The sequence below is a fragment of the Lissotriton helveticus genome, chromosome 3_1 (genome assembly GCF_964261635.1).
Source record: "Lissotriton helveticus chromosome 3_1, aLisHel1.1, whole genome shotgun sequence".
NCBI classification, from domain to species: Eukaryota; Metazoa; Chordata; class Amphibia; order Caudata; family Salamandridae; genus Lissotriton; species Lissotriton helveticus.
In genome coordinates, this window is record NC_136061.1 from 550,683,334 (window position 1) to 550,707,265 (window position 23,932).

General features: G+C 45.5%; 1 protein-coding gene across 1 annotated transcript in view; it reads left to right on the forward strand.

Moving 5' to 3' along the window:
* The window catches only part of VPS8 (VPS8 subunit of CORVET complex), a 2,052,516-nt gene extending 2,028,995 nt beyond the window's left edge, over positions 1-23,521 (forward strand). Inside the window, exon 46 of the mRNA XM_078680452.1 lies at positions 23,155-23,521. Within this exon, the coding sequence (XP_078536578.1) occupies positions 23,155-23,304 (150 nt within the window). The 3' untranslated portion in view covers positions 23,305-23,521. The remainder of the gene's footprint in view (positions 1-23,154) is intronic.
* Positions 23,522-23,932: the final 411 nt, after the last annotated feature.

Consider the following 23,932-nt stretch of genomic DNA (forward strand, 5'->3'; position numbering starts at 1 on the left):
AGGTGGTGTAGCAAGGAAGGGTTGGGGTTATCATCGGCTCCTGGCACTCCTGCGGAAACGGAACCCAGATCCTTACAGGCACAAAGAGTGTTGCAAAAACAAAGTCATGTAGTAACGTGCGCAAAAGTAGCATCATGGCAGCGAAGCTCATGTTAACTTAGCATGTTGCCAATGTCCCCAGGCGCCATATAACAACACCTTTCTTTCTGTTCTTTACGAGGTGGGGGGGGGGGGCATACTCTTATTTGTTTTTGCAGCCCCATTTTCCTTGCCTGCATCTACCGCTTTATATAATTTTTTGATGGAGTACAGCAGGAAAATGACCGTCGGAGAACTTCCTGGAGTCTAGTGCCGATAAATGCATGAGCGACCCATTTTACGTCCTTAATTAAGTTCACTCCCTTCTTACTCACTTTAGTAAGAGTTTTTTATGGAACGTGAAAGCGACAGAGTCATTTCTGGATGGTGTTACAATTGATGGCTTCAGCTATGCCTGTGTGGGTTACCATCTGAAATTCGGACTCCAAGATATTTAAAAAACGCAGTCTGTATTTTAAAAATGCTGTATACGGTTAAGACTGGAGAGGGAAAGACCGTATCTTCATTAGGCCTGATATTGAATAGATTGATCGACTTAGACCCCTTCCATAGTGCTTCATATAGCAATATGCATGGAATGAACTGCTATGAGCTATAGGCATAATGTGCACAGAGAACTCCTTGTGTTCTATTCGGCTAAATTTAAGACATAAAAACCCTAAAACACTGTCAGACCGCATGCGCAAAGCAAGGGTTTAGTGGGCCAACTTAGTGTTGCATTTATTTATCCTGTTATTTTCCGACTACAGCCTAGTATGCTGGAAACCCTCTTGGCCCACACAGATCACTGATAAATATAAGACATTCTGATATTTCAATTCTTTCTCTGCTCCCCCTAACACCCTCATACATCTAAATGTTTGTGGGATCCGGCACCCATGGGTCCATATAACATAGCACCCATGTCAACTATGCAGACTCTTTTTTAGTTTTTTAATTGCATTTGTTTCTGTTTAGGAGACTTGAAGCTTCTGACTGCTTTAGTGGTTCAATGTGCTGCTCCTCCTGTACGAACCAATTTTTTTTCTGCCTCCAGGCTTGATTTTGTATTACAATATATTGTGTGAGGGAGATGCATGGGGGAAGGAAATTACAAACGAGCAGACTCACAAAAATTTCTACCCGTGTAAAAAAAATACAAAAAGTTCCATTTCACTTCATTTCCTCTCTCCGCCAGCATCATTTCTGTCTCAGTATGCAGACACCGCATACCGATGATAGAATCTAGCCGCATGTGGTCCATCTAACATTAATCCTGCTGTGACGTACGAGCTGAGGGTTGGTTTGGTTGAGTAATTTTCTACGAAATCATTTTGTACCTCATGGGTTTTAAATGAATCTTAAAGCTCTGTTAGAATAATTTATTACAATGTTTTTATGCTTTTTTAATTATATGTTTTGAAGATATTTATCACGGCATAACATGACATCAAAAGAAAAAATCAGGCAAAGCCAGAGCATTCACTGTCCCTAATGGAAGCATAACATCCAGTAAGTATTTCAAAGGAAGGTGCTGTCAATCAAAGTCATTTTCAGACTTCAAGGTAAAATGAATCATCGACAAAGATCTGAAATCTTGCCGATCCGCATATTAAAATTAGGGGAGTACATAGACTTACTGCTGTTACTGTCACTTCAAAGAGGCTTCCCAGAATCGGAAATATACAAACAGCATGAAACAACACAATATCAGACAAATACTGATATCCTGGTCCTCCTGGTCCTATCCTATGATTTTTGGGCCCTGGGCAAAAACAAATAAATGAGTCCCTCTAATTTGCATGTATCTTTATATCACTGGATGTTACATCACAGGAAGTCACGTCACACGACCATTAATCCTCTTTTGCAACATTGCAACGACTTGTAAGAAGGAACTTTCCTGGTGCCGTTAGCAGTAATATTGATAAAAACATATACGCCCCTCATGAAATAAGTCCATATATTTTAAGGCTATAGTAAGTGTATAACCGAAAAGTAATCACCCTGGGTGGAAAAGGTAGACCCGGGTCTCTGTAAAATGGATTTCTTTACTCCTGTGTTCTCTAGTCACCCCATGTTCGTTAATTGTTTATGATTAGTGTGTGTTGGAAATTCCCAGACAGATTGTTGTAGAGATACTTTTTTACATTTTTTTATTTTGTTTATTCATTTTAAACATACAACAAGACATATATAACAACATGTCAGCAATCCCCAATTGAGTTATGCAGTATAGTTTTACAATTTGTTTTACATTTTAGACTTGACTCTATTCCGACCCCCTTTCATCTGATGTAGCATCAGCTGCTGTTGATAAGACAGGACGGGAGAGGAGCCCAAATATCTTTAGGTCTTGATGGCATCAGCAATTTTTCAGCATAGTGCAGCAATTGGTCTCTACAATATATGACGTCCTCCAACCCCTTTGTAGTTTGGGCGCAATTTTACCGTCCCAGTTCTGTGCCACACTTCTCTTTGCCAACAATAATGCAATCAGCACCAACCTTCTGCTTTGAGGTTTCAAGTACTTCTCTAGCCCCAACAGACATACTTGCTGAGTGCATTTTACCGTCTCCAATACCGTGTCAGTTAAAGCTTTATTGACCAGTCTACAATAATTCTGCACTCTTTCGCACATCGAGGCCAAGTGGATAAAGTCCGCTTCCTGCATATGACACCATTTACAATTGGTCACCTCGCTCAAACCATATTTTTTTTTAATTGTTTGGGAGTATAATACTTGAAGTGGATTATTCACAAATTACAGTTAGCAGTCAATAATCGTGTCACAAAACAACTGTAATCCCATTCTTCATCTGAAAGTGGAGAATCTAGAACCAAGTCCCACCGTTCCTTATCTTTGCTGTATTGAGGTGCAGTTGCTACAGCGCGGCTCCAGAAATCATTTCTAATCAATACTCACCATTTCCCTGAAATCTTTAAACACACAACCATTCGTCAGTGGGGCCCATAACACTGCACATTTACTCTTGTTCACTTACACTTGGCTTCAAGGCTTTTGATGAATCACACTGGAGAAATGCTGTAACATTTGGTGGAGTGTCTAAAACCTATTTAAATCAGTTATTATTTACACCTTAGGATTATTACACTTTACCATGGTTTTATTCAAAAATTTTAATTATTCAGACGCACCACCATAGTGGCAATGAATCTGCTAGAAAGAAAATTAGGCGTAGGAAAATCACAAGACCAGCTTTTAAAATTCCATTTTCCCAATTTTATTAAAAGCAAAACTTTATTTTGTCTGACATGTATGCATTAATAAATTCTTTATTCAGTAAAATCTTAAACTCTATTTCAAAATGATCATTCTATTTAGAGCTCAGGAAAAATTGCTTATTTTAGAAATCAAGTTTAGCAAAGAACAGATAGTTCCAAATTCATTCTCTCCTAACATCCCTAACTAACACCCTCATCTTATCCTTCAGTCCTGCAAAGCAAACAAATAAAGTTCATAAGAATCTTACATCCAGGAATCGGTCATCAGTCGGGCAGCACTTCCAGTAGAAATCAAAAAAGAAACCCCTTCTAGACAAAACCAGGGGTTTTTATACCCTAATTTCCTAACTTAATCTATCTAAAAAGTAACTAGCACTACCCATTCGAACTCTGATTGGACAAATTCGGGGTGGGTGAGCATCTTCTCACCATTACAACATCATTTTCTCGACGATTCTGACAGAAAAATAAAGGGTCTTTTTTTTAGGACAGTCTATAGCTTAGCCATTTCCTCGAGTTGAAACATCGGAACCTTTTCCCATGATCACAACATTCAAGCGTCCATGTTTGGCACCCATCCTAGGCTCCGTGCCAAGGTAGCCTTGAACCTCCTCGAGGAAAGGCAGTTCACTCTGACTTGCAGGCTTTTGGCGTGCCTGCGCTGTCCAGCTCTTGCTCACAGTTTACCCGAGCATCCATCTTTTATTTAGGCCTCAGAGACCACTTTTGGAACTATCATAGAAACAAACACAAATCTATGTTAATTATTGAAATGAAACCCTTCTGTTTACCTCCCACCATACTAATGTTTCCCCATTAGTTGTTACCTAGCAAATAAGCCACACAAATGCGTTTTATACTTACATAATCGACAAATTCTTAGCATAAAACATGTACAATAAGCACATTTAGTCTGCGTTTGTTTATATTTAAGCTGCGCATTAATTCACAACACAATAGCAATACATAATACTTAATTATATGGCAACATGCAAGCAAAATTAGCACTCCCGTGTATAGAATAATGTATGCATCTTATACTATGGTTGATGAATTTACACAAACATGTCATTAGTGAATGTTAACGTTATGGAACATTGACTTTGAGAGGTGTACACAAAATTTTGCGTTTGCCACCTCGCTCCATCAATTCCCTCATCTGGTGATTTTATCACCAAATAACTCTCAAAATTTTGGAAAATTTAGCAGAACATGTTTCAAATTCTTCTGTTTAATGTCATCTATACTTTTGTTTCTTTCTCTTTTGAATCTTTGAAAATCTTTTCTCTTATTTCTTCCCTTTCCATTTCATTCTTTTCTCTCATTCTTGCCTGCTGTTCCTCATTCCTTTTCCTTATTGACTTTCTAAAATCTCTTCTACCTTTGTATATACAGCATAATCTTATCATGAAAATTACTATCACTATGATTATCAGTATTAGTATTTTACCTATAATTGAACTACCTATTTCTTGGAACCCGTGCTTAATTGCTGAGAAACTTTTACCCAGCCTTTCAAGGACACCTTCAACCTCCAGTGGTTCAATTTCTCTATGCAAATCTGTAATATTTATAATATACTTTTCAATATTCTGACTTTTATCTGGGATACAAGTACAACAATGTTGCACCTTTAAAATCCCACAGACTCCTCCCTCTTTTGCTAAAATTATATCAAGGGCAAGTCTATTTTGCTTAACCATAGCTCTCATAGCAACCATTTCAGTATTTACCATCAGGAATCCTCCTGCTGTGTCTGTTGATAATCGATCAACTATTGTAGACAATTTTCTAATTCTATTTGCATTAAACGAAATTCCCACTGCTGGTATCAGTGCTCCAAATACATCACCTATTATTTCTAACACACTTTCTCTTCTTTTACGACTTAGAACTTTACCTATCTCATGCTTTCCATTAGTGCTTCTATCTACATGGAAAATTTTAGGAAAGACCAAACCCACATAACATTTCCCGTACCAATGGTTTGGTAAGCTATAATAAGCTCTGTTCCCACAAATGAAATAAATTCCAGGAAAAACAGGATCATCTCCTCCTTTAAATCCCCAACCCCCTAAAATTCTATAAGTGTCTATACATTGACTTGCACCCACAAAATAATTGTCATACATTAAATTGTCTTTTCTAATACAAATTGTTCCCAACATTGGAGCATCTATATTAATGGCTACATTCACATTCTTATCCTCAATATTCTCATCATCAAATATAAAATATTTAGATTTTGCATGTTTCATTTTCTCATTTCGTTTGTAAGCAATTCTTCTTTCCTCAACCATGTTTAGAAATGCCTTCTCCTCAACTCTCATTTTTCATGTCAAATTATTATTAAAAGCATATTCATGTGTCAACTCATCTACTTCTAAGAAATATTCTCCCATTACCTTTGTAGGTTTTCTTTTATTCAGCGTACCATCAATTTTTAATTCTGCAAATATTTCATCTACATTAGAATAATGATATTCCAATTTCCCAGTCTTATAAAACAAACTTGCAATCTGAAAGAGACACGTTAGTGATAGATTCCTTACCTTAAAATATCCCCAGGCCTCAGAGTGGATCCGGATTTTTTTTGCGTAGCAGTACCCATGCACGTCGGTAGGCGTCGTCTGCGGCTCCGCGTCTGTCGTCGGCGTCGTGGGCTCCGTGATGACGTCGTCGGAGTACTTAGACGCCGCCTCCGCGTGCTGACGTCTTCTTTTTTCCGCCCCAGCTAGTGCAGATCTGGAAAAAGTTGTACCCTAGTCACTTTTTGACTAAACTTTTGAGATCCTTTTGATCCATTTTCGAAGTCTATTCGGCTCCAACGGTGCCGGTAGGGATGCCCGGGTTCAAGCCCTGCGCCGGCTGAACCGACTGATGTCGGTTACCGACCCCCATCGCCGGTGCCTGCACTTTCTGAAAGGGACACGTTGGTGATAGATTCCTTACCTTAGAATATCCCCAGGCGTCAGACTGGATCCGGAAATTTTTTCGGAGCAGTACCCATGCGCGTCGGTAGGCGTCGTCCGCGGCTCCGCGTCCGTCGTGGGCGCCGTGATGACGTCGTCGGAGTACTAAGACGCCGCCTCCGCATGCTGACGTCAGTTCTTCTTTTTTCCGTGCCAGCTAGTGCAGATCTGGAAAAAGTTGTACCCTAGTCACTTTTTGACTAACCTTTTGAGATCCTTTTTGAACCATTTTCGAAGTCTATTCGACTCCGACGGTGCCGGTAGGGATGCCCTGCTCCACACCCGTCAGTCCCTGGGCAGGACGCGACGCCGGGGGAGATTGCAGACTTCCTCATGGCCATGAGGTCGCTCGCTCCTCTGTCGGGTTCCGCGGCGCCTTCGGGCCAAGCGGCCCCGACTGGGTCCCCATGCGGGCCGGGCGCTCCGGCCCCAGCGCCGTCGGGTGCTTCGGCCCCGGCGCTGTCGGCGACTTCGGTCCCGATGCGGCAGGGCCCCGCTGGGTCCGGCTCCGGATCCGGGTCACCGCCGGTCGCCCTCATGACCTCGCCGGCGTCGGCCTCACGGGTGTCGCCCCCGGCGCCGTCCCAGGATGACGTCGTCCCTGGTCCTACCCTCGATTCGGGTCCGGCGCCGCTATCGACGCCATTTAGAGATTTCTATTTCTATGACCCGGCCCCATCTTTTGAGCCTGAGTACCAGGCGGTGAGTGATGAGGAGGATTGGGAGGGGTCTGAGGACCCTCTGGCACGTGAGTGTCAGTCTTCTGTGGCCTGGGCAGGAGAGCTTGGGGAGGCCAGTGGTCTGGACACTTCGCCCAACACTGATTTTGTCTCCCCTCCTAGCCTGGCTTGGGACTACGTCCGACCTCCTGCATTTGCTGGGGTTCTCCATCAACGTCCCGAAGTCGCACCTGAGTCCCTCTCAGAATCTCCCCTTCATCGGAGCGGATTCTGGATTCGACGCGGTTTTGAGTTTATCCTCCCGAGCAGCGAGTGCAGGATATTCAGGCTATGATTCTGATCTTTCAGCCTCTATCCCGGGTTTCTGTCAGGATGGCCCTCCGGCTCCTGGACCTCCTGCATCCTGTTAGTGCAAAAAGCCAGATGGCATATGCGGGCTCTGCAGTGGGACCTGAATTTGCAGTGGGCACAGAACCAGGGCAATCTGTCCGATCATATCCAGATCTCGGAGGGCACTGCACGACAATTGCAGTGGTGGCTCACAAATCACGATTGGGTCAATGGCAGGTCTCTCTCCCTTCCCCAACTGGAGCACACAGTGGTGATGGATGCGTCCCTCCTGGGATGGGGCGGCCACTTGGGAGAGGCGGAGAGCAGAGGCCTTTGGTCTCTGGCGGAATCCCGGCTCCATATCAACCTTTTGGAGCTTCGGGCAATCCGTTTTGCACTGAAGGCATTCTTTCCATCTGTCCGGGGAAGTGTAGTGCAGGTGTTCACAGACAACAACACCGCCGTGGGGTATTGCAACAAACAGGGCGGGGTTGGGTCGTGGGCCCTTTGTCAGAAGGCTCTGCGCCTCTGCACATGGCTGGAATATCAAGGCATTACCTTGGTGGTTCAACACCGGGCAGGTTCTCTGGCAAGGTCTCTTTCTGCAGTGGGGAGAGCCTTGGTTAGATCTATTCACCACCAAAGAGAATGCACAATGTCATCAGCTCTGCACGTTGGAATTTCCAAGGCGGCACTCGCTGGGCGACGCTTTTTGCAGAGAGTGGAGTTGCGGTCTGTTGTACGCCTTTCCTTTTATACCACTTCTGCCCAGAGTGCTGAAGCAGATTCAGCGTGACTGGGCCCAAGTCATCCTTGTGGCTCCGGATTGGGCACGAAGAACTGATATCCCACGCTACTCAGCATGGCGATCAATCCCCCGATCCGTCTGCCTCTTCGAGAGGATCTTCTGTCGCAGCATCAGGGGACGGTCCTCCACCCAAACCTGTCCAGCTTCCACCTCCATGCGTGGAGATTAAGCGGCGACAATTAAAAGCTTTCGATCTTCCCCCTGAAGTCTGTGATGTCATTCTAGCAGCCAGGTGTCCCTCCACGGAGATGGTATACGCCTGCAGGTGGAACAAATGAGTGGCATGGTGCACAACTAAGGCTGTGGATCCCCTTTCGGCCCATCTTTCTGAGGTCCTTCTGTTCCTTTAATCCTTGGCCCTGCAGGGCTCCGCTCTGTGCACTATCAAAGGTTATCTTTCGGCCATCTCCGCCTTTCTACGGCTTCCAGATCAGCCTTCTCTTTTTAAGTCTCCGGTTGTTCACAGTTTTCTCAAAGGCATTACACACACGTTTCTTCCTGTGCCTTTCATTATGCCTCAATGGGACCTAAATCTTGTCTTGACTCATCTGATGTGCGCCCCCATTGAGCCCCTTCATAACTGTCCTTCACGTCTTCTCACTCTAAAGACGGCTTTCCTGGTAGCTATCACCTCTGCCAGAAGAGTGAGTGAGCTCCAGGCTCCTTCTTCCAAACCTCCTTTCCTTTCTGTTCATCCGGACAAGGTGGTTTTAAGGACACGTCCTTCTTTCTTACCAAAGGTTGTCACGCCCTTCCACATCGGGCAGACCATCACTTTGCCCACCTTCTTTCCGCCTCCGTATCCTTTGAAAGAGGAAGAGAGGCTCCACCCTCTGGACCCAAAACGTGCGCTCTCGTTCTATCTGAAGCTCACACAACAGCACTTTGTTGCTACATGGGCGCCAAAAAAGGTAGGACCATGCACAAATGGACCATCTCTCGGTTGGTCGTTCCTGTGCATCAAAGCATGCTACTCGTTGGCTGAGAAGGAGCCTCCTGTGGGGCTACATGCCCATTCTACCAGGGCAACGGCAGCCACTACTGCCTTGGGACGCGGCGTTCCCTTGCAGGACATTTGTCAGGCAGCTACGTGGGCCTCGCTGCACACGTTTTCTAAGCATTACTGCCTTGACAGTCAAGTCTGGAGTGACGGCTTCTTTGGCAGTTTTGTTCTCAGTGACTTTCTGGTGTATTTCTGTTAGCAGACCCACCTCCTGGGTTTGTATTGCTCGGGTATCTATTGTAAGGTAAGGAATCTATCACTAACGTTTCTCTTTCAGATGCACAAGTTACTACTTTGTAACTATATATCTGTAAGAGACATTAGTTAGTTATAGATTCCTTATTGCCCCACCCATACTCCCCGCTCTGCAACTGGGTTAAGGTCATCCCTTTCAGGCCCCTAGTTTCATGGTACCAGTGGTCAGTTTCTTCCATGGCTCTGCGTTCCTGGCGTGGAAAGTCGTGTACAGAACTGACCTCAGCACGCATGGGTGGCGCCTAAGTAGTCTCCGTGACATCATCTCGGCACATATGACGCCAGTGACGGACGCGGAGCTGCACGATGCCACCTTCCGACGGGTAGGGGTACTGCTGATGAAAAACTTTACGGATCCTGTCTGACGCATGGGGATATTCTAAGGTAAGGAATCTTTCACTAATTAATGTCTCTTACAGATCTATCATTACACAAGTAGTAACTTGTGCTTTTCTGGGACTCTCCATACTTTCGTCTTGATACTTTGTATTTTGGTTTGTATTTTTCTCTGTTTTTGACATGTCTGCCAGAGGAAGATGGGCTTTAAGCCCTGTAAGGAGTGCGGGGGTCATATGTCGATCACTGACTCCCATGAGGACTGTCTGTGGTGTTTGTCATCAGATCACGATGTTGAGGGCTGTTCATGCTGTAGGAAGATGAACCCAAAGGCTCTGGAGGAACGGGAAGCCAAGTTGTATATGTCTAAGGTGAGAAAAGAAAAAAGGGGTTGAAAACGTTCGAAGTCAAGGTTGTCGACTTCGCATGACTCCAAGAGGAAGCATAAGAAGAAGAAGAGGCATGGATCTCAGCGCCGTTCGTCAAAGGCTGTGGTTTTGAGGTCGCCTTCTCCGGCACCTCGATGTTGAGAAAAGGACTTAGGACCAGATCTAGGTAATCTCAATTTACCTATTCTTAAATACAGAATTTTACCGATTCAGTATTTAAGAATAGGTAAATGGGATGTAGATCATTTTTCTGTAAAAATTACCGAATCGGTAAGATACGGTAATTAAGAATCGGCATTTACCAATTCGGTATTTACCGATTCGGTAAATACGATTCAGTAATTCCCATTCATTCCTATGGGCCTGGAGGCCCATAGGAATGAATGGGAATTACGGATTCGGTAATAGGGGGAACCCTTTCAAGGGTGGCAGGGTGTCACATTGACACCCTGTTGTACCCCTGAATAGTGCATGGGTGCACATGTGGCACACATACATGCCCTAAGGGCATGTATGTCTGCCACTTGGCACTGAATAAAAAGCAAAAAATTGCTTTTTAAAAGGAATTCGTTATTTACCACCAACTAATAGTTGGTGATAAATAACGAATCCTTAAATGTGAGAAGCACTCACTTGAGTGCTCCCTACATTTCAGAATTCGGTAATTTACCGAATCGGTATTTTAAGAATTCTGTAATTTACTAATTTCTTAAATTACCGATTCGGTAAATTACTGAATCCTGAAACGTGGCCTCCTACATCTGAAAAGCCTAATACCGGTCGGTAACGGCCGAAATTCGGTAATTTCGGCCCTTACCGTCCAGTATTCGGCTTCCTACATCTGGCCCTTAGTCTCTCCTTTTCCTTTAGTGTCTCCTCAAGTGACTCCGGTTCATTCTCCATCTTACAAGGGGACTCCGGCACAGTCACTGATGCCGAGATTTTCTCAGACTCCGAAAGGTTTGTCGAATTCGGCTGATGATGAGGTTCCTTCGGTTCCTGTGGCCCCGGCAGCTCTGACTCCGGAGGTGCCTCGATTGGAACTCGAACCGGTTCAGTACCCACAATATCTGGCACCAGGTTCGGATCCATCACATGTTTAAATGCGATGTATGGCGTGTTTGCGAGTGCCTCGTACCCTTCTGGTACACCTTCGGGTCCCATGGGTCCTTTGGCATTTAATTTGGGTGTGCCTCACCAGTATCCTCAGGCTCCCTTTGTGCCATTCATGCCGCCGTCCTGGCAGTTTCCGACTCCGAGGATGTTGACGCCATATGTGCAGTCCCCGGCTCCATCCCGTGAACCATCTTCTCGGAAACGATCGGTGCCGGTTGCTACTGCGGATCCTCCTTCGACTCTGCTCCCGCAGCCATCGACGCCGCGTGTGGCACTGCCCACGCCGCAACCGAAGATGTGCTTGTGGAGAGAAGCGCAGAGGTGGAGGAAGGTGAGATTTATGATACAGAGGATATGTTTGACGGTTTGTGTGAGGCAAGTAGGCTTGATACCTCCCCAGAGTGGGACTTTGCTTCACAGAAAGTTTCCCCCTCTAAAGAAGTTGCACCCTACCATACAGTGATAAAGAAGGCTGCGGAGCGCTTGGATCTTCAACTTCCTTTGGTTGAGTATAAACCTAATTTGCTCACAGTGGTGCTTCATTCTCCGTCCTCTGTGGTTGAGACACTCTTGCCATTCAATGATACCTTAATTGAACTAATCCTTGATGTGTGGCGCAACCCTCTTTCTGCTCCTGCAGTTTCAAGGTCGGTGTCCAGAAGGTATAAGCCTGCTCCAGGGGGATCCTGTGTTCCTTTCATATCATCCTTCTCCTGAGAGTTTGGTGGTGCAGGCTTCTTGTTCCAAACAGTCTACAGGTGCATTTCTGCAGGCTCCTGCTAACAGGGATTCCAAGAAGTTGGAACAAGCTGCAAAAAAGTCTTCTCATCATATATTATGGCTTTGAATACCACTAATGCTACCTGTTTGTTGGGTAGATACATTCATGCCCTTATGGACTCTGCTAAACAACCTCTTCCAAAATTGTTGGCGGAAGATCGGGGAAATTTCAGTGAGGTGCTGGCAGACTCACAGACTGCGGCTCGTCACGTTATCCAGTCTGGCCTGGACACAGCGGATTTGGTTGCCAGGGTGATGGGTTCATCCATTGCAACGAGAAAGCATTCGAGGTTAAGGTCTTCTGGGTTTTCTCCTGATGTACAGGCTGCCCTTCTCTATCTACCTTTTGATGGGTCTAGACTTTTTGGAGAGAAAGCTGATTCTGCTCTGCAAAGATTTAAGGACAGTAAGGCCACATCGAAATCCTTGGGTCTGCAGACTCAGGCAAAGAGTTATGGCTATAGAAGAAACTCTGACGTTGGGGGTTCTTCCCTCCGTGGCTTCTGACAGCCACAGCAGCAGCAACAGCAACAAAACCCTTGTACAAGTCCTATAGGGGAGCGGGTGTCAGCCTTCTTCCTCCTCCTCCTCCACTTCTCTAACCCCTCCTGGTAATGCAGGAAAGCAGCCCTAGATCCACCATCCTGGATCATGCAGGTCCTGTAGGAGGTCGTCTTACCCATTTTCTACAGGATTGGAAATTGGTCACTTCGGACCTTTGGGTCTTAGATCTGGTAGAAAATGGGTACGCCCTTCCTTCTCCTTACCCTCCTTGCCAAGAGTTTTGCATGGAGGATCATTTACTTCTCCTTCAGAAGGAGGTTCTTGTCCTGTTACAAAAAGGTGCATTAGAGGTGGTCCCAGAGCAGGAAAGGGGTCAGGGATGCTACTCCCAGTATTTTCTGATTCCCAAGAAGGATGGCAGGTTATGACCCATCCTGGATCTCAGAATCTTGAATCTGTTTCTCATACAGGAGAGGTTCAAGATGCTCACCCTAGTACAGGTTCTTCAGGCACTGCCACAAGAGGACTGGATGGTGCCCATCAACTTGCAGGATGCGTATTTTCACATCCCAATCCTGAAGTCGCACAGGAAGTATCTCCGGTTTACGGTTGGTTCGCAACACTACCAGTTTGCAGTCCTCCCGTTTAGTCTTACTACTGCACCTCGAGTCTTCACCAAGGTGATGGCGGTGGTGGCTGCCCATCTCAGGAGGTCGGGGATCCCGGTTTTCCCCTACCTGGACGACTGGCTGATAAAGGCAGAGTCCCCAGAGATCGTACGTCGTCATCTGTAGGTAACAACCCAGCTGTTGTACAAATTGGGCTTTTCGATAAATGTGCCCAAGTCTCACCTGGTGCCCTCGCAGCGCCACCTGTTCATAGGGGTAGTACTGGATACCACTGTGTGTCGAGCTTTCCCGCCTCCGCAAAGGATTCTCGACACTCAGGAAATTATTCCCTTGTTTCACAATGGAGCGGTTGTTCCAGTTTTGAATGTCCTTCGCTTGCTCGGTCTGTTTGCTTTCTGCATACTGTTGGTCAACCATGCACGCTGGCACATGGGGGTACTCCAGTGGTGCCTCCTCAGGCAGTGGTATCAGCACAAAGGAGATCTCAGGCAGTCAGTCAGGATCTCCAGAGAAGCTGCAGCAGATCTGTCTTGGTGGAGGGCAATCTATCTCAAGGACAGCCCTGTCATCTTCCTCTATCAGTGGCCACAGTGATAACGAATGCCTCAACCCTAGGGTGGGGTGCTCATCTGGGGTATCTGGAGATCAAGGGTCTTTGGTCTCCAGAGGAATAATTGCTTCATATCAATCTTCTGGAATTGCGGGCGCTACGTTTGGCGCTCAAGGACTTTCTCCCTTCTCTTCGAGGTCAGTCGGTTTAAGTCCTGACGGACAACACTGCTGTGATGTGGTATGTCAACAAGCAGGGAGAAGTAGGGTCATACAGTCTCTGCAGAGAGGTGTTGCGGCTCTGGTCCTGGGCTCAGGATAATTGGATTTGCTTGATGGTAAATCTGTCCGGAGTGCTGAACGTGCGTGCAGACAGTCTCAGTCGACAGTTCTCCTCCGATCATGAGTGGAGGCTTCATCCGGAGACAGTTCTACACATCTTCCGGGCATGGGGAACTCCTCAGGTGGACCTGTTTGCCACTCTCGAGAACACGCACTGCCCGTCATTCTGCAGTCTCCAGTTTCCGAGGCAGGGAGCGTTGGGGGACGTGTTTCAGTTGAGTTGGAGCTCTCAACTCCTTTTCTGCGTTTCTTCCCATACCCTTGATTCCTCGGGTTCCGAGGAAGATTCGCCAAGACCGAGCCCAAGTTATTTTGATCGCCCCGGATTGGCCAAGAAGGGTGTGGTACACAGACCTCTTTCACCTTTCGTTGCACCCTCTGATCCGTCTCCCTCTCTGGGTAGACCTCCTCTCGCAGTCGGAGGGACAGGTTCTACACCCCCACCTACAGAGCCTGCACCTTCATGTTCATGCATGGAGATTGAACGGGGCAACCAGAATTCTTTCTCTCTCCCTCCTGATGTGGTGGATGTTATATTATCTGCCAGGTAACACTTCACCAAGTCTATCTACTCCTACAGGTGGTCAAAATGTGTTAAATGGTGTGGAGAGAAGTCTATTAATCCCTTAAAGGCTCATCTTTCAGATGTTCTTTGTTTTTGTTGCATTAGGCCCAGCAGGGATGTGCTGTGGCTACTGTTAAAGGATACTTGCCGGCTTTATCAGAATTTCTTTGCCTGATCAGCTGTCTCTTTTTAAATCTCCGTTTGTTTTAACATTTATTAAGGGGCTTACTAATATGTTTCCGCCCACTCCCTTCATTACGCCCCAGGGGGATTTAAATCTAGTTTTAATTTTCTTAATGGGTTCCCCTTTTGAACCTATGCATAGTTGTCCTTTGAGAATGCTGTCACTCAAAACGGTCTTCCTTGTGGCTATCACTTTGGCCAGGAGGGTGAGTGACCGTCAAGTTTTGAGTTCAAAGCCTCCATTTCTGATATTCATGCTGAAAGGTTGGTTCTCAGGACCGGGGCTGCTTTTCTGCCTAAGGTGGTAACTCTCTTTCATTTAGGGCAGTCCATTACCCTCCCTACTTTCTATCCTCGCCCTTACCCTTCCAAGGAGGAGGAGAGGCTTCTCACCGCTTGTATCCTAAGAGGGTGATTAGTTTCCATCTGGATAGAACGAAGGACTTGCGACAGGACGATCAACGCTTTGTGGGCTACGTTGGACGCATGAAAGGCAAGGCGGTGCACCTGCGCACTTTATCCAGGTGGATCATCTTGTGCAGCAAGATCTGCTACGCTCTGGCTGGTAAGGAACCTCCTGAAGGTATTCAAGATCATTCCACCAGGGCTAAATCATCTGCTTCTGCCTTATCCAGGGGTGTTCCTGTGTTGGACATCTGTAAGGCTGCAACTTGGGCCTCCCTCCACACTTTCACGAAGTATTACTGCTTAGATTCCAAGGTGAGGAGGGACGGCTCTGGTCCTGCAGGACTTTTTGGTGTAGAAGGTTGGACACCCTCCTCCGGGGGTCTGGACTGCTGTGGGATTCTATTCATAAGGTGAGGAATCCACAGGCAGATTCTGTATCCACCAGAAAAAGCGTTATCAAAGGTAAGTAACTGGTTCGTTTGGTAGTGACATCTTGGCCCCCCCGAGTTCGCTACCTCTACCTTCATTGTGACCCACATGTTGGAACAAGTAACTGTGTCTGTCCTTTGTGCTCCTTTGCTTGAGTGTCCGGATACCTCCACTACTCAGCTTTGGCCCCCATACACGGCGCCATTGGCACGGTCACCCATCCGGCCTCATGAAGCGGCATGGGCCGTAAAGACTATAAACAAAGGGTCCTGCCATTCAAAAAGCTCACAGATAAAGCACAAGATGCAGGCCCAGACATGGCATAGGGTGGGCAGGATGCTAGCATGGGAGGAGAGTCATCGGCCGCTGCTGTCTCACTGTTTCAGGAGATGAGGGACGGCTTTAGAGCATTGGATGGCAGATTTGACGCTCTGGGCAAACAACTGGAGGGGCTGGGTGCAAACATAGAGGTCCATGACAAGCGGCTTGATGTGGCGGAGGTCAGGATCTCGGACAGCTTGGCACAGTCCTTAAAATGCCTGGAACGAGTGGAGCGCATTCTCAAAGAAGTCACTATCAAAAACGAGGATTTAGAGGCGCGCAGTTAGCCCAACAGCATATGCATTCTAGGGGTGCCGTAATCCACTAACACTGGCCGCATGGACACTTTCGTCAAAACTTTGCTCATTGACTAGTTTGGCAGAGAAGCTTGCACTCCTGGCTTTGTGATGGAGCGCGCTCACCGCACCCTGGGCCCTCGCCCAAATCCTGGCTGCCTTCCCGACCCATCCTTGCCCGAATTATGAACTACCGGGACACTGCCCTGCTCCTGGCAAGGGAGCGGGGTGAAACAAACTGGCAAGGGTCCAGGCTCGCCCTGTACCCGAACTTCACAATTATGGTACAGAAGGCTAGACGTAAATACAACAGTGTCAAAGCCACCCTCAGGAACTTAGGTCTCAAATATGGCATGTTTTATCCGGCACGGCTGCGGGTGGACATTAACGGCAAGCCAAGCATTTTTAACACACCCAACGATGTGCAGGAGTTTTGCCAGACTTACAAGAATAAGGGTGGCCAGCAGATGGTTGACTGGGTGGGGCCCTCTCTTCCGCGACGAGACTCAACGGCTAGCTTGGAACTCTTCTCCCCTGGCTGATAAGGCATAGGCGGACAACAACTAAAAGTGCCCCTTGTTTGGGATATTTGTTTATTGGGATAATATACCTACGATATGTATAGTTTCAATGAGCTGGGTAATTGACGGGGCGTTGCCTCCCCCAAGGTGTTATTGCTCAGTTATTACAATGCTCACTGTTCAGCTACACACCTTTTCACAGTTCACAAATATAATTCGACACTTAAACCACCCAGATGGCTAGATTAGGCTCTATTGCGGGCCCCTCGGACCTGACCCTAATGTCATGGAATATCAGGTGGCTCAATGACAACAGGAAGCGAAAACATGTCCTATACTACATGCAGCGACACAATATAGACATTACATTTCTCCAAGAAACGCACTTACCTAAGGCAGAGACCACACGATTTGCTGAAGGCTGGAGGCAGCACCGCTACTTTTCAAACTTCAGTACCTATGCTAGGGGAACGGCAATCCTCATACATAAATGAGTGCCCTTTCATTTATCCTCTGTACTATGTGACAGGGAAGGCCGCTACACTATAGCTACGGGAAAATTGATGGGACATAATCTCACTTTACTGTGCATATACACACCCAACAAAGACTGCCCCAGCTTTTTTCATGAGCTGCATTTGCAGCTTGTCTGACTAGACGCAGGTAATTTGATAGCTGGGGGAGATTTGAATTTGGTCTTGAACCATGCATTGGATTGCTCTTCCGCCTCCACGGTCACTAAACAGCACACACGACAGGCGCTTCTCGAAGTCTGTGAATCCCTGACTCTAATCGATACATGGTGGCACCGAAACCCATCCACCACCGCTTATAAATTATGCGGCCCAATACAACACGTGGACCAGGATTTACTATTGGTTGCTGACACCGGGTTTGTGCCAGTACAAATCCATCACCACACTCCCCTGGACCTATTCCGATCACTTCCCTGTGCTGCTTCAGCTTTGGGTTCCCAGAACCTGACGGTTATGAGCGTAAATCGCGATTCCCAAGCCGCGCCTTGCAAGATGACTTATTTCTCACCGAGGTGGGGGAGGCGATAGAAGATTATTTCACCATTAGGAACCTTTCCACTGTCGTGAGCAAGTATATAGTTACATCCTTTACCTTTGCGCGAAAGAAATGTATCATCCCGATTCTCAAAGACTTAAATATACGAAGATGTCGCTTAGCGTTTTTAGAGTGCCAGAAACTGGAAACTGTTTTTATGGTAGCCTCAATGGGTGAATTTTTTAAATCTATTTTTAAATGTCGTAAATCGATCTTAATGAACTAACCTCCTTATTGTACATAGGTATTTTAAAAACGAATACATGACTCCCGTGTAAACTGTATTTTCTATATGCTACTTTTATGGTTATTTTTGTCTTTTTAACCGAATAAAGTATTTTGAATTGAATTGAGTGCCCCGCTTATAAAGTTCCGAGGCGTACTTGGTTGGCCCCAATTTGCAGAGCCCTAGGTACACGAAAACATGAGGTAGCTCTTAGACTAATTCGCACTGAAACATGGTTACCCCAGGCCATATCTTTAGCTAAATGTTTAGGTTGGGCATGGGTGATTAGATCAAAAGCGATTGTAGCATTGTAATGAACATGTATTACATGCCTACATTTTTTTCTTTCCTAATTGCTTAAATGAAACAGGGGTCCGTCTTTCTTATTCCTTTTAACGTTATAGGTAGTAATCCCAAAGCAAGAGTGAGTTGTTCACAGAATTCTGTGTCTTTTCCTTGCAAAAGTACTCCCTTATATATGCATAAAACGTTGAGAGGAGTTTATAAATGTTATCGCTCTTTTTATACTTTTATGGACTTTTAACTCTATGGGAAGTTTTTTTTGTAAAAAGTTTTAATATCTTGGTCATTTATTTTGTATTGTATTCAGCTTTTATGACTATTTGTCGAATAAAGCTATTATGACTGAACTAGTTACATCCTTAGGTTTATTATAAAGCCTCAATACGAAGTATTATTTTATTCAGTCTATTTTGTGTGGCAAGACGTCTCCTGATAGGGTCCTCGTCGTGATGGACCCTTTCATCCAAGGAACGATTTCCAAATACTTTAATCTTCTTTTCGTAGTATGCAGCCCACTTTGTATTTCATATAAGTGTATCACTCTTTCAATAGTTGCACCTTTTTTCTCCGAGGGTTTCGGGGCATACGGTCGTCTTGCCACGTGTCGATGTTACGGCCTATCACCTAAGGATGTAACTATATATTTGCTCACGACAGTGGAAAGGTTCCCTATTGAGATAAGGATATGCAGATACCCTCATCACATAACAAAGACTAGGTACCCTGTATATACACAAAGAGGAAGGATTAAAACTCTTTACCCTGGTCCTGAGGAAGGTGGTTGTACCCCACCGAAACGCGCGTAGACCTGGCATTTAACTACACACAAACAACAACTGTGTTCCCTCAATTATAGGATTTTATTTTGATTGGGTGAAGACTGAGAGTAGTATATGTGTGAATTTGTATGACTGTGTTAGTGTGATTGGTGATTGATGTGTATATATCAGGGTGATGTTTTGTAATTTGTATTATGTAACTCTTTGATTTAGGTAGATACTACAAATGTTTTTGATATGATACAATGCATTTTTTATAAACTGATTCAATCTGTATTACAAATCATGTTACTAATGTATATGGAAGGAATGTATTAAAATACGAAAAAAAGGGAAAAAATATATATTTTTTATACACCACAGAAAAAATAAAAACAAATAAAATGATAAAATGAAAATTCTGGATGGTGTTGTACCTATATGAAATAGAAGGCTAATGAAATAATTTGATGAGATTGATCGCATGATAAAGTAAATAGTGACCACGGGGGAATCTTTCATAAGTTGCGTTGTCTTTTCCTCTCTTTTCCCTGGTCCTGAAAGTATTATTAGAGGGGGTCCCATTATCTATGCTATCGCCTTTCCGCCTATGCCACTTCTGCCCAGAGTGCTGAAGAAGATCAGGTGCGACCGGGCCCAAGTCATCCTTGTGGCTCCGGACTGGGCTCGAGGAGTGTGGTATCCCAAGCTACTCAGCATGAACATCGATCCCCCGATCTGCCTGCCTCTTCGGAAGGATCTTCTGTCACAGCAGCAGGGGACTGTCTTCCACCCAAACCTGTCCAGTCTCCACCTCCTTGCATGGAGATTGAGCAGTGGCAGTTGACGTCTTTCGACCTGCGTCCTGAAGTCTGTAATGTTATCATGGCAGCTAGGCGTCCCTCCACTAAGACAGTATACGCATGCAGGTGGAATACGTTTGTGACATTGTGCACAGCAAAGGCTGTGGATCCCCTTTCCACCCCTCTTTCAGTGGTTCTTCTTTTTCTTCTCTCTTTGGCCCAGCAGAGCTCTACTCTGGGCACTATCAAGGGCTATCTCCCAGCCATTTCAGCCTTTCTAAGGCTTCCTGATCAGCTTTACCTTTCAAGTCCCCTGTTGTAAATAGATTCTTGAAAGGCATCCTGCACATTTTTCCTCCTGGTCCTTTCATGATGCCTCAGTGGGACTTGAATCTTGTTCTTACCTTTATGATGTGTGCTCCCTTTGAGCCACATCACAATTGCCCTCTTTGTCCCATCACTCTAAAAACTGCTTCCCTGGTTGCCATCACCTCTGCCAGAATTGTGAGTGAGCTCCAGGCTCTCTTCTTAGCCTACTTTTCTCTCTGTCCATCCGGACAAAGTTATTCTAAGGTCTCGTCCTTCTTATCTGCCAATGGTTGTCACTGCCTTTTCACATCGGGCAGACTATCACTTTGCCCACCTTCTTTCCGCATCCGCATCCCTCAAAAGAGAAAGAGAGACTCCACCCTCTGGACTCAAAACGTGCGCTCTCTTTCTATCTGGACCGCACACAACAGTTCCGGGTTGATGACCAGCTCTTTGTTGGCTACGTGGGTGCCAAGAAAGGTTGGGCTGTGCACAAGAGGACCATCTCTCGGTGGGTCGTTCTGTGCATAAAGGCGTGTTACTCCTTGGCTAAAAAGGAGCCTATGGTGGGGTTATGTGCCCACATTACAAGAGCGACGGCAGCCACTACTGCTCTGGGACAGGGAGTTTCCTTGCATGACATCTGGCAGGCAGCTACGTGGGCCTTGCTGCACACGTTTACTACGCACTACTGCCTGGACAGCCAAGTCCCGAGAGACAGCTTCTTTGGTCGTTCTGTTCTCCAGGACTTTCTGATGTGATCTTTGTTCGCAGACCCACCACTGGGGTTGGTATTGCTGGGGTATCTATTCTAAGGTAAGGAATATATCACTACGTGTTTCTTTCAGATGCATAAGTTACTTACCTTGTGTAACGATATATCTGTAAGAAACACTAGTAGTGATAGATTCCTTACAGCCCCACCCATCCTCCCCGTTCTGCGAATTGATTTCTAGGGTTAAGGTTATCCCTTTCAGGGCCCTAGTTTCATGGTACCAGTGATCAGTTTCTTGCATGGCTCTGCGCTCCTGGTGCGGAAAGTCATGTACAGAAATGACGTCCGCGCGCGTGGGCACGTCTAAGTAGCTCCGACTACGTCATCCTGGTGTCAACGACGCACGCGGAACCGCACGACGACACCTACCGACATGCAGGGGTACTGCTGAAGAAAAACTTTCCGGATCCAATCTGACGCCTGGGTGTAATTCTAAGGTAAGGAATTTATTACTACTAATGTTTCTTACAGATATATCGTTACCCAAGGTAAGTAACTTGGGCGTTTTTTGGATCAAAAATGCAATAATGTATCTACAATCAACCCTTCCCCTAAATAACAACTTCAAAATGGGAGTTCCATGCGTGCAAGACCCATGCAAGGGGTGATTGTGCCCTGGGGGCGATTCCAGTTGGGGAGCAAAGCTTGGTATTTAGGGGGCATGCAGGGTCAATGCTGGAAGGCCTATAAAGATGTGTGGGGTGGGTTCTGAACCCTGTGTACACACTGGGCTCAGTTGTTCAGCAGGAAACTTAAAATGATGTGCAAAAAGACCAGGGCAGTTGGAAAGGGGATGTGCAATAGACCTAAAATAGGTCTGTCAAGGTTAAACTAGGTTTAAAAGTACATGATTTCGGCTGTTAAGGGCCGATCAAGTAAAAAGCACATTTATAACGTTTATTAGATTCATGATAAATATAGTTGGTACGTGAAAAGAATGCTCACTCAAATGGGCAAAAACGAATTCATGAACTAGGCGAGCTATAGATGGAAGAGATAAGGTGATACCAACAGGCGGGTGGCAGACTGTTGTGGCCGTGTACTTATTGAGTGTGTCATGTTTGTGTTAATGAAAATTATTTCGGTTGGGTATCATGGTTAGTGCCATTCGGGTACTAGTATGTGCTTTGATGAGAGTGCCTGCTTAATTACCAGTGGGTTGATTCCGGGAAGTCAACTTGGAGGGTGCTACATGCATTTGTGCTTAGTCATAGGTGCTACTGAGGGGATGTTGATTAGCATGCACTAATTCCTAAAGTGAAGAGGCTTATTGTAAGGAGTGTAGTATATACCAGCTTATGTCCCAAGAGAGGTTACTGGTGATATTGAGGCTCTTAGCATTTTGTTGACTTTGTTCAAGAATTTGACCAAGCCAGAGATTGCTTGAGAATAAGAATCGTTCAGAAGGGAATCCATGGCTGCTTGAATAGTTCAGGTCCCTTGTTTGATCACTGAATGTCGAAGGGATTTCCTACAATTGTCAATTAGTGCCGGGCAGATGCAGAGATGTGGTAAACACTCCTGAGATTGTCCACAGAGCCGACACTCGCTAGTTGCTGGGCGAGTCGGCCAGGGCAGTAAAAGGTCTAATGATGTGACGTTTCCCATTCTGATAAGGCAGTACTTGATTTTACAGTGCACGGGGAAAGTGTCTATGAGATACGGTTTGACCTCTCTTTTGTTGTAACTTCTCAGTGTGAGGTGTAGGTGCTTTCTGGCCATGAAGGCCCTTCGATCCTTTTCGAATGATTCTGAAGTGCTTTGTTTAAAGCTTTTTTTAAATTTTGGTGTGGATAGTTTTGATTTCAGAGAGCTGTGGCTGTTTAGAGTTTCAGAGCTTCATGAAAGGCAAGAGTCCAAGGATTTTGAGGGACTTTAGCGCTCATTGCGGATACTTCCTGCCAAATTAAATTGTTCAGTGTTACAATTTTCGCAGCACGCTTAGCATGGAGGTATTTAAGAGTGTAGGCTTTCTGTGCCCCCGCACAGTATTGTCAACGTGACTCCCATGGACATGGTTTACATTTCAAGGCTGTGCATGGACAGATTTGTAAAATGCTGAATTGTATACGCCGTTAGCAGCATTTATGAAAATGACAGATTGTTATTTTGTTACGAAAGCTGAAGGGTGTGAATAAGTGTATCTCCTCTTGTCTCTGTGCTTTGCAGCTGGCTCTGCTGACCGAGCTGTCCCGGACACGCAGCAACGAGAAACAAGGCCCTCTGAACATCTCGCAGAGCGGCTCGTCTACCAGCAGTGTCTTCCAAAATGAAAACTTCCAGCTTCACCTCGTCCCACCGCCAGTTATTGAAGACTGAGCGAACGAACGGCCATCTGCAGGGAGTCCCGTCATCGAATGCACTGCCCTTTGCAACGGTGTTTCTGTGCCGATGCAGATGTGTTTATACTGTCTTCTTTAGAGCGCACTTAGTGTCAACACCTTGTGAAAGTGAATGAATTACAGTAACTGTAACATTTTATGACTTGCTTTCACTTCTCTCCTAAGGTGATGCAATAAATGGTATGTGTATAATGTATCGGCTCTGTGCGTGCTACTCTGTCCCCAGCCTCTGGTCTCCTTCGGTAATTGCACCATCATTAATGGCCAAATAATTTCACTTTTTTTCCTAGTACAATAATATCGTTGACGTGAAAAAAATCAATTATTCTGACATTTCATGTTTGACTAAGCGCACCTGCGCCTGTTGCAAAGTTATGCAATTGCATTTCCCATTTGTAAACATTGAGATGGACCATAGCTGCCAAGGTTTCAGATTGCTATGTGTGACATTTTCATAATTTCAATGTAATTATGAGTGACATTTCAACGATTAGGAGTGACACTTTCTTGCAATGAAAAAAATCAAGCAATGAAGATCAGGGAAACAAAAATATCAGAAACAAGGCCCATTTGAGTAACGAAAAAACTCTAAAAGACCTTAAAAC